Source organism: Falco cherrug, chromosome 9 (assembly GCF_023634085.1).
Source record: "Falco cherrug isolate bFalChe1 chromosome 9, bFalChe1.pri, whole genome shotgun sequence".
Lineage (NCBI taxonomy): Eukaryota > Metazoa > Chordata > Aves > Falconiformes > Falconidae > Falco > Falco cherrug.
This window is the reverse complement of record NC_073705.1, coordinates 10,537,304-10,548,277: the sequence shown is the minus strand read 5'-3', so window position 1 is coordinate 10,548,277 and position 10,974 is coordinate 10,537,304. Positions and strand designations below refer to the sequence as shown.

At 53.6% G+C, this 10,974-nt stretch overlaps 1 protein-coding gene across 6 annotated transcripts in view; it reads left to right on the top strand.

Annotated features, from left to right (window-relative positions):
* The first annotated feature begins 292 nt into the window (after positions 1–292).
* The window catches only part of KCNT1 (potassium sodium-activated channel subfamily T member 1), a 90,624-nt gene continuing 79,942 nt past the window's right edge, over positions 293–10,974 (top strand). For 5 of the 6 annotated variants that reach the window (XR_008733821.1, XM_055720198.1, XM_055720197.1 and 2 more), the window contains exon 1: positions 293–780. Coding sequence is in view for 4 of the 6 variants with exons in the window: in XM_055720198.1 (XP_055576173.1) it covers positions 647–780 (134 nt within the window). In the remaining 2 variants the exon portion in view is untranslated. Of the gene's footprint in view, positions 781–3,671; positions 3,936–10,974 lie in introns of those variants that run through there. The other variant, XM_055720202.1, reaches the window with a different exon arrangement.

The window sequence follows — 10,974 nt, the reverse complement described above, 5'->3', positions numbered from 1 at the left end:
TAAAATAAAATAAAGCAGAATAGAATGAAATAAACCAGAATACAATAGAATAAATCAGAATAGAATAAATCAGAATAGAATAAATCAGAATAGAATAGAATAAATCAGAATATAATATAATAAAATAAAATAAAATTAAAAGAAAAAAATTTTACAAAGAAACAATTTTTAAAAGGAAAGCCCAGGCAGGCCGAGCCCCGCGGGGCAGGGTGCGGGCAGGGCCCGGCTGGGCCGGCAGGGGGCGCCGTGGGGCAGCGGCGGGGCGGGGGGCCCGGCCGGCGCGGGGGGGGGCGCAGCGAGGTGGCGTCCCGGCGGGCAGCGCGGGGGGGAGCGGGCGGCGCCGCTCCGCCGGTGCGCCCAGGGCAGGACCCCCCCGCCCCCGCCCGGTGCGGCGCCCCCAGCCCCGCATACCCGAGGCACCTGTTGCTGCCCCCAGCCTCCCCCCCCGCCCCCCCCCCTCGGCCGCGGCATGCGGAGCGCCCGGCCGGCCCGCGGGCTGCCGTGATGGGCGGCGGCGGTGGCGGTGGCCGTGGCGGTGGCGGTGGCTCTGCCCGCGGCCGGCAGCCCCCGGCCGGCGCCCCCGGCAGCGCGTGGCGCCCATGCTGCGCTCCGCCGCGCCGCCCCGCGCCCCCCCGCCGCCGCGGCGATGCCGCTCGCGGGCGAGGAGCGGAGCCTGCAGGGGGTCTACAAGCCGGCGGGGCCGGCGGAGGGCAGGGCGGCCGGCGGGGCCGGGGGCTACACCAACCGCTCCTTCCTCGACGACGATGGCAGCGCCCACAGGTACCCGGCGGTGGGACGCGGCTGGGGGGGGTCGGGGGCTGCCGGCGGGGGTCGGGCCGTGGGGGGCGGGGGTATGTCCCCGGGGCTGCCAGAGCCGCCGTCGCGGCGAGCTGGGGGCTGGGGGGGTCGGCAGGGTGCCCCGTGCGGAGCCGAGGGGAGCCTGGTCCCCCTTCCCCGGTCCCCCTTCCCCCGCCCCGGTCCCCCGTCCCTTTCCCCTCGTCCCCCCCGCCCCGGTCCCCCCGCCCTCGTCCCCCGCCGCCGTCCCTCTGTCCTGGTCCCCTGCCCCCGCCCCGGTCCCCTGCCCTCCCCTCCCGGAGAGCCCCGCGCAGCCACCGGCACCCTTCGGGGGGAGCCAGGCTCTGCCCGGTAGGACCCTCGCCCCCCCCCCCCGATCCCCACCAGCATTCCCACTTTTCTTCCCCTGGAAGAAAGTTAGCGTGACACTTCCAGGCCTGGCTGGGGTCCCCTGCGAACGCCCCTCTGGGCAACACCGCCGAGGGAGTGGAGTCGTTGGAGGCTGCCTGGGTACAGGGATGCTCGGAGGTCCCTAGGCTGTTCCCAGTTGTATCCTTCATGGCAAAGGGTCGATGCTGCCACTCCACCGAGGCTGTGCTCTGTGGGGTGTGGGTCAGGCAGCGTTTTGGAGGAGCTGGTTTGGCCGAGCCACCCCAAAGGCAGAGGACTGGCACGCATGCAGGCGAAAAGGCTGCATTTCCCTAGGCGCATCGCAGCCTGCGCGCCAGCTCTGCGCTGGTTTTATGCCAAAGTCATAATGTCCAGTACAAGGGAGGGGCTGTGGAAGTCAAGAGCTGCTCCAAGGGGATCACAGGGGCCCGGTGCCACTGTACTCTTGTGCCCAGGCAGCAGCAGACGTGGCTTACACGGGGACGAGTGCTTATTGCTGAAGTATCCCAGCTTTTCCTGATAATTCCTGATAATATATATCATTGTTTTTACCAGCGTGGCTCTTCTGACTGTCACACCCATCAAATGTCACCTTAAATGAGCAAATGAAGTGTGTGTATCCATTAACTCTTGGCAGGTGAGGGACCTTGGCTGGGTTTGTGCCCTAAGCCGGGCTGCTGGGGTTTTCTATGTTGACATCTGCTGATTAGGATTTAGGGAGACCATCTTTTACTCCTAAAAGCCTAGATGGAAAAAGGAGTCTGTTTGGTGAACTCTTTAACTTTCCGTACATAATCCCTGACCGGACAACTGGTAAAATCCTTGAATATTTCTTCTTGGGATTAAGTCCCTCGTCATTTCCCCCACTGTCCTCTCTGTCAGAGGTGCGGTGTCCAGCACATCCAGGGCACCGCAGTGCCTCAGGAACCGGGACTGCCCAACTCCTGAGGGCACCCTTTGGTTGTCTTGGGTGTGCCAGGGTGCCTGTGGAGCCATAGTGCCTTCACCAAACCCCATTTCCTTGTTTTGCAGCTGTACTTGGTGTGTTTGCAGAAGTGATATCCTTGAGGAGGTTATCGCGTGTGTCTGTGCATGTGGGGGGATGAGGGTCAGGCTAGAGGCAGCAGCTTGCTGAGGGTTTAGACTCCAACTTTACGGGAAAATGATGAGTTACTCAGCTCAGACAGCAATTATTGCTCCTTATTACTTACACTGCAGTACTGCTCGGGGTCATTTATCCTCATCTAATGCGCAACAACAAAATCTTTGTCCAAAGGTCTTTCTCGTCTGTCTCTTTCAATCTGAATAGAAGAGCTTTGCTTTCTAATTATTATGATACAGCGCAATGTGTTTCTAACCCCCTCTGGCTCCAGAGAGGTTGAAATGCCATTGCTTTCCGTGGCTTGTCTTGCTGCCTCTGCATTTGCTGCCCTTCCAGAAATGTTGAACGAGCTGGCTGGAGCCCTCAGGACTTGGCAGCTCTGCCTGCAGCTGCCCGTTTCCCCCAGCCCCAGCTCGGAGCAGCCTGGGTCTCTAATGTACTTTTTCAGTGTGTTCAGCTGAAGCAGCAGAAAATGACTGCTGCAAACAGGCTAAAGAGGAATGTGTGGGAGCAGGGAGCAATAAGCACCGGTCTCCCCCATTAGATGATCCCAGGGGGTTTACTGGCTAATCTGCTGTTTGGTTTCCTCTTCTTGGACTAGGAGGTGCGCGTCCCCTTTTAGTGGGTGATCATCCACATTTAACATCCTGCTATCGCTCAGCCTCTGCCTGGTACGAGTTTCCTCCTCACCTCCCGTGAGTTTTACATCTGTTCAGTTGAAAGAGCTGTGGAGGCAGCACCCTGCCTGTGTCTGATGTGAGGTTTGTGTCTAATGGGTGCAGGATTCTGCGGGGAGGTAAGGGCTCAGGAGTCCTCCGTGGGCTCCTCAGCTTGCCTGCACTCCGCTCTTGCAGGCATACATTCATAGCTGTAGGTGCGATGGCAGACCAGCAACCAGAGGTGTGTGCAAAGGATGTGAGAACCAGGATCCATCTGAGCAGGGAAGATGTGTAACACGTTCAGTGTACCTTCTGTTAAATGTTCAAGGGGACCTCAGCTGAGCTGGCTCTGTTAAAATAAATGGAGGCCTCTATTATCCCCTTGCTTAGCAAATCTAGAGATGGCTTAAAAGCTGTTAAAGAGATATTCCATCTTCTCAGCTGCCTGAGTGTGGAGGCATGTGTGTGAATGTCTGTGTGCTTTCTCCTAGCCCTCTTTACAAGGGGACAATGGTCCTGTAAGTCCCTTCCAGTTGGAAAGCAAGGGGTTAACCGTAAAAGCACTTGAAAGTATGTTTGTAGAGCAAATACACATTTCTGGCACCCAGAGGGTACAAACAGCCTAAATTTTACTTTCCTGCCTCGTGGGAAATCTGAGTAAATGTTTGTACAAGGAGCAAGTCGGTCATTTAGGGGAACAGAGGATTTCCTCCGGCCAGCAGCTCTGCTTCCTCTGCCTTGGCCATGTAAGGGCACTCTGGGAAGAAGCAGTGATGGATGAGCAGCCATATGGAAGAACTCATGCAAAAATATCCTGCACAAGTACGGGTGCCTGCAGGAGAAGCAGGGACGTGCGAGAAGAAACTTGGTTTTCCCATCCGCTACCTCCAGCTACTATGGCTTATTTAAGAAGAAAAAGATGGAAGGAGGAGGCATGCACGATGATACCTGGAGAAGCTGCTTAGGAAGATCACACCTTTGCATTAGACGTATGTTGCTTTTCTCGTGTCTGGTTTTAGTGTCTCTTAGGGGAGGTCTGGCTGTCTGCTGGATGATGCCACTCTGCTTTGGTTCAGCGCTGCTGTTTATACTTGCAGTAAACGGTAGATGTCCTGTGCCAAGCGAGGCAGATCTGGGTACCTTGGCATGGATTTGGGAGTGGGACATGGAGGGAAGGTGGGTCCCAGCTGAAGCAGCTGCTCTGGTGCAAGTGCTTGAAAAGCCGAGGTTGGGGACTGGAGAGCAGCAGCCAGAGAGACCTGTGAGCACTGCTGGCATGGCAGCTCTGGGCGTGCTTATGGAGCCCCAGCTAGAGGGGGCTTGGTTTGGTAGGGGCTGTGCTGTGGTGGGGTCTGTCCTCAGTCCCACCTGATGGGGCAGCCAGGACAGATGGTACTTTCAGACCCTAGAAATCACAGCAAGGTTAAAAATGCCTATAGGCACCTTCTGGTCAAAGCCTCTGGGTCCAAGGGCAGGTGTTTGCCTGCTGACCTCGCTGAACCCGAGGTGGTCAGTGGTTTCCCAGGGCTGTGTCTGTATGAGAGAACTTGGGAAAGTTGTTCTGAATCCGTGAGGGATATGAATGAAAAAAAACCCCAACAACCCCAAACCAAAACAAAACACAGAAGAAAAAAGCTTTGGTGAAACTGGATTCTTGCTCAGTGTGAACACTCATCCAGACCCAGGATGGCTTCTCCTGCTGGAGATGTATCAAATGGGATGTCTCCGTTGAGCACAGGGATGGTCCCTGCAGCTGAGAGCCTGTTGTTCTCTCCTATGTTTTCCATTTTCCGGAGATGAATGGGAAGATGCTTCTTTGGCAGAGCTCACGCTGAACCAGACTCTGTAGCTAATTAATAACCAGTTCCTCCAGGCAAGATTACTAGCTTAGACATTTATCAGCTTCCAAAAAGTCAGCCTTGTGGATTGCAACAACTGTTGCTCTGGCTGCCCGTGGGGATCCTGGCCTCGCTGTTCCAGGAGAAACCGCAACAAGGAACCCTAACACTGCAGATCCAAACACCCTGTGTTTTCAGAGTGTTTATGGAGCAGAGATAAGAAGGAATTCTGCTCTTGTTTTCCTCAGCTGATGAGTAAAGGGACGCATGTGGCTCTGACAGGAGGCTGCAATCGGGGGCTCAACAGGGCTGTCAGCAGGTCGTGCTGCAAAAACCGCCACAGGGGAGTGCCTGCCAGCACACCTGGGTCAGTGGGAAGAGGTTTTGTGACCCCCCCGCTATCCCATTTAACAAAGGACCCAACATGCTGAATGTCCTCCTTAGAAAATACCGTTGGGTTCTGGCGTGGCTGTGTCACCCTTTGCTGGAGAACAGCAAAGTAGGTCATTGCCTGCGCTCAGGGCTCTATCTGCTCTGCAAAAATATTTACGGCATCTATTTGAATCCTCCCAATTCTCCATCAGCGACCTCTCCCTGACCTCCACGCCTGGTTCCCAAGTGCTGAACTCCATTTGTTTTGGAGCCTGTTAGTGTTTCTTTTGCATCCATGCCAAACTGTGCTGGAGTGTGGAACATCTCATTCATCCTTCTTATGAATAAAAAAAGGCGAAGAGCACAAGTGCCTCTGGCCTGGTGTCCTTTGACAGTGGCCGGTGACAGGGACAGAGGGCAGGGACAGAGCAACCCTTCCCGGAGCTGTACTGCTGCAGCCTCTCAGACTGGGATCCTGAGCTGGAGGTTGTGCTTCGAAGGCATGGATGGATGCCTCCCCTGGCATTTACCTGGTCCCTCTTGAACCCATCAATACTTTCTGCCTCTGCAAAAGGGTATGAATTCTGTGCTGCAGCTGCTCTGTGGGAAAACATGCTGCTTTTCCTTTGAGCCTGCTGCCCTGTGATTTCCCTGGGTTCCTACAGCTCTTGTGATGTGCTTGCTCCCTGGTACTCCACTCTGACTTCACCTGCCTTTCATCACAGCTCTTTCCAGGCTAAAGACTCCTCCTGGTCTATTGAGTCTTTCCTTGTACAAAACGCTTTTAAACCCCATAGTTATCTCTGCCCTTCTCTGTGCATCTGATGTGTATCATCTCTGAAGGGGGAACCACAAGTGTGTGTGGCTCTGTGGTAGGTGTATCTGTAGTGTAACAGCCTCGGCTGACATTTTGGGTTTTGGCCACCCCAGACAGGCAGCTGTTGGCTTTGTGGTGTTGTCTAGTGTGACTTTGGCTCTTTTCTAAGTGCTAATTTGCAGAACTTCTAGTGCTTGTGCAGGAAGGTGATTCCCTGCCCCTCCCTGGCCCCCTTTTGGGTTAGGTTTTTTGTTGTTTGGTTGGTTGTTTTTTTTTTTTTCTCTGATCTAATTTTTTATTGATTTTTTTGATAATTTATTGATGCTAATTTTCATCTGACATTTTATCGTTGGGTCAGTCAGTGCTGCAAGATCCTCCCGCAACTGTTTACAGTCAGGTTTATATTTGAGCATGCTGGGTGATTTGCAGTCATCGCGATCACTTCTGTATCCCTGGAATAACAGAGACCCTTGTGGGACCACACAGAAGATGTTTGTTTCAGTGTTCTCCTGTTTGTCTCCTGTCTTCTAATGCAGGAGACATCCCCCTCTTCGTCCTGTTGCGTCCTGGTCTGGCAGGTGGGTTGACAAGCCTGCCTCTCTGGGTTTATTTCTGTAAGTCTTTGTATCCCTGAACAGTGTGAAAAGACTCTTCCTCCTCCCACGTCTCTCTATTATTTTTTGCTTTCAATAGAAGGGAGTGTTCTGCAGGGGTCTGAAGCGCAGAGAAGTTTCTTCTCCATGCTTCATCCCTAGCTGCTTGTAGCAGGAGAATTTTCCCAGCAGATCATTAGCAAGAATTAGCACCTTCCTGATCTCGCAGCCTTTTTCTTTTTTTGACGTGAGCCTGAAAAATACTGGGCACTGGCAAATTTGGTAGAGGGTATAACAGCTTGGGGTGAGGGGGAGTGAGACGCCGCCAGGATCGTGTGCGGTGGGATACCAGATCCGCTCCTGTGAATAGTGATTTTCGAGAGTAATGAGCTCTGCCTTGACAGCGTCTCCTTGCTCATCCTGATGAGAGCTGGGAACAAATAGCATTGTCCTGCTTGTAACCAGCCATCTACCACAATGAGGATTTTGGCTGGTTCCCAAGGTGGAGAGGGTGACATTGGTCCCAGGTAAGCTCCATGTGGGAGGGGAAGCCCCAGGAAAAAACGGATTGGGCAACAGCAGGAGGGCAAAGGACTTTTAAACCTTGCTTTTGCTAGAAGTGAGCTTGTCCCCTGGGCTGGAGAAGCTGCCATTGCCTGCAGAAGGGTGCACTAGCAGGAGCCAGGCTGTGATGGAGCATTAGGATTTGTGGGGACTAAGAAGAGTCCTTGGGGGAGAATTATAACTGGGTGAGACCCAATTGGCTTTCTGACCCTCCTCATGGTGCCAGCTGCTGGAGCAGGGACCCGTGGGACAGCCGAGGGGTAAGTCTGGGCAGCGAGTGTAGCTGCACGGGGAGAGGCGATGCCAAACGGCCTTGAATAGAGGAGTGGCTGAGGTGTGGAGACTTGCTGTAGTGTTGGTAGGAGTTATATTCCCCTTCTTAAGCAGGTAATAGTAGAGGGCTGGCTATTGGCTCCAGGAGCAGAGCTGGAGGCTGTGACAAGTGAATTGCTCTCTTTTTAGCTTAATAATCTGTTTAGGTTTAAGATTTTTCACAGTTGGTTGGCATGAATCATGAGCCTGGTGTTATCCCTGTGTGCAACAGCACCCTGTCATTAAAGGCCGGGTGGTTTCCCAGGGGAATCTGGTGTGCCAAGCCTCCAAAGTCCCCAGTGAGACTGATGGGGCCTCGCAGTGAGGGACCATTTCTTGCTTCCACAAGCGTGAGTCCTGGTTGCTTGATTTCCTGAGCATTGGGGATGATTCTGCTTTTAAATGAACTTGCACGTGCTCCCAGGCTGCCTTGCAAACCCAGCACCGTGATGGAAAAAAAGGGTCGTGTCCTTTGCTGGGAAAGGTCTGGGTACTCTGGGAAATTTGCTCCGCAGCATATAGCTCCTACAAGGAAGGTATACTTTAATGTTTTAATCCATAAATAGCCCTGAAGATTGCTGGGTCAGGAGTTTTCCAGCAGGGTTAGTGACTTTGCCTCAGCAGGCTGAGTGTGTTTTGGATTTTCCCCTCCTTCTGAGGCTGCGCATGGCCGAGATGCTGGGAAGGATGCTGTGGGTGCTCCTGAGCCTGTCCCTGGAGGGAAGGGTGGGGCTGGGTGGCTGGCTGCAGGCAGAGCTTGGCTGGAGCGTTGTGCCTGTCCTATCCTTGGCTGCAGATCCCTGGTGTCAGTGGTTTGCCTCCCGTGGGGAATCTTCACCTCTGGAGGAAGGCAAGCGAGGGAGGTCCTGCCCATCCTCCTGCAGCAGGAGCCCTCCTGGCTGCAGGAGCGAGACCCTGGGGACCCTTGCCCAAGGACACTGGGGTCGGGGCAGAGCTGTGGCCTTAGGAAAGCAGGGGTCGGCTTGTTGTGCTGTAAGTGATCATCCGAGCTGCCTTGCACTCGATTTGCAAGTGTCCTGTGTCCTGCTCTGCCCTGGGCACCAGCATCTGGGTGACAGACACAGTGGTCACAAAATCAAAACCCCTGAGAATTCAGTGGTGCCTGGAAGCTGGTGGGCTTGGGAGCTGGAGCCCAGGTTGGTTCCCTCCACTAGCCACTGCACTTTCTTCAGCTTTTTCTTTTGGTACTACTTAATGTTGCCAAGCAAAGATGAGGAGACAAGTGCCTTTTCCTTCCAGGAGGTTCTTTGAGAGGGGCTGAAGCCTGTTTGCTGCCAGAAGTTGGGGGGTGTTTTTTGAATTGCATCAATGTCTGCAATGCACTCTTGCTAAGGGATGGGAGTTTGGGCTTGCTGTGGGTGGCCCATGGTGCATGCCTTCTCCTGTGCTTCTCATCCTCCTCCCCATCAGCCCTCCCCTGCCATCTTCAGCCTGTTCTTCATCCCACACGGTTGCAGTTGTCTCACAAACCTCTGCAAAAGGGAAGGATGGGACATGCAATGCCAGAAGTAAAATAGCGAGGGGGAAACTGGAGGCTTGGTGCACAGGTAGAAAGGGCTCCCAGGGCTGCGGGTGTCCCCTCTGTCCCCTCCCCACCGTGGCACATACCTGTGCCTCTGGCAGAGGAACAGAGAGCGGGAGCGCAGGGATGGGTGTCAGGAAGGCATTGGGATCAAGGTAGTGTGCTGCAGAACGAGGTGCACGTCAAGGGATGAAACCTGGCCATGTGGCAGCCCCAGCCCAGCCTTGAGGAGAGGAACCAAGTCCCCCCAGCTGCCAGGAGCCAAGGCTGTGTAGGATGTTCTTCCCCTCCCTCCTTCCTCCCAGTGTCACTGAGGCTTTGCAGTCACCAGGGACATCACCATGACTGGTTTACCTTTGGAAGCACCCCAGCACTGCCCAGGCCCTCCTTGCAGGATGCTCTTGAGGAAGGGGCTGGCTGTGGCTTGCTCCTCCTGGCTCCCTTGCCCTTGGCAGGGCCACCTATGGATGGCTTCACTGGCCTCCCAGCTGTCAGAGCTGGAGGAGCTGAGCCTGCCTGTGCCACTCGTCTGCTTGATGTGCTGCTGTTGGGATCAGAGAGGAGTGAAAAGGTTTCTCAGCGGGGCTTTGCCTTCCCTGAGTTTTGTCCTGTTGTACAAGGCGTACACGTGCATCAGGTCAGAAGGGAATGGGGAGACATGGGGCTGAATTGCTAATACAGGGTTGTCTAATAAGAAAAACGGCTCTGGACCTGGAGGGTACAATTTCTACTTATATCTTCTAGAAAATAGCATTGCCAGCGGGAGGAAGGCTTGTGGAGCTTTGCACTGACTCATGCTTCCTGTTAATTTTCAACATGAAATACACAAAATGCTAATCTTTCCATGAGGCCTGTGGTGCTAAATTGCCTGTGCTTGTCGCAAGTGAAACGATGGATGGGTTTGTCACGGGGCTCAGCAGTTCTGTAGAAGTTTGGACCAACAGCAGCCCCTGATGTGAGCAGTCCGACTGTCTGTGGAGATGTAAATTTAGATGCAGGAGTTTCATCTGGGAGACTGAGTGCTTCATATATTGTGTGTGTACATCTGTGTGTGTATGTGTGTTCTGCAGGTGTTGTACCCACAAAACATGATTTGGGCCAAAGCTGCTCAGAGTATCTGGAAATGATGGCTTGGATGTTATGATGGGCTTGTTTATGTCCCTCAGAGCACTTTAAACTCTTTGAATCAAAAAGTATTAAATCCATGACCATCATATAAGTGACAAGAAGCTGACAAAACAACTAAGTGAGATGGAAGGTGGATGCTTGTGGCCACAGAAGTGTTTGTGAAGTAGAGAAAATGTTCTTATTCAAAGAAATAGACCCCCCCATCTTTCCCTGATTCCCCTTTTCCATACCAAGCTCAGGGTGTTAGTGCCTGGGGCTTTAGTGCTGATCTTTTTAGCTTTTTTCCATACAATATCAGAGAGTAACTTTGCAAGTTCATGAGTTCATCATTCCTGTCCCCCTGGTTTCATCTGTGGGGCTGCCTGCAATAAATGGTCCTTTCCTGTGGTTGTTCCACGTAGGTGTGGCAGGGGCAGGCTCTGCCCGTGCAGCCGGCAGCATTTGTGTTTCTTGTTAAGGTCGGCAGTCAATTCTGTTTGCAATGATTTATCACTTGGTTATGGGATTTGTGCTTTGAAAATGGAATAGATGTTTTTAATGCTATATTCAGGAGGGGGGAAAACCCTATCACCCGGCCTGCGTGGGTGTTCCTCCCCAGCACGGCTCCTCTCAGAAGGTCATTGAGGTACCTGGAGGGTACAGGACCCTCCCGTGGCTCTGGACACATCATCTGCATTCCAGAACTACTGATCTCTATGAACGGCATTACTGGGTCACTGTGTGACCTCTGGGGGAGAGAGAGGATACGGTGGGATAAGAATCTGGGGCTCTTCATCTGTCAAGCTGAGACATAACCGACAGTGATGTTAGCTGGTGCTCCCAGGGACAGAGAATGTGTGCTGCTGAGGGGGTAGCAGAGGA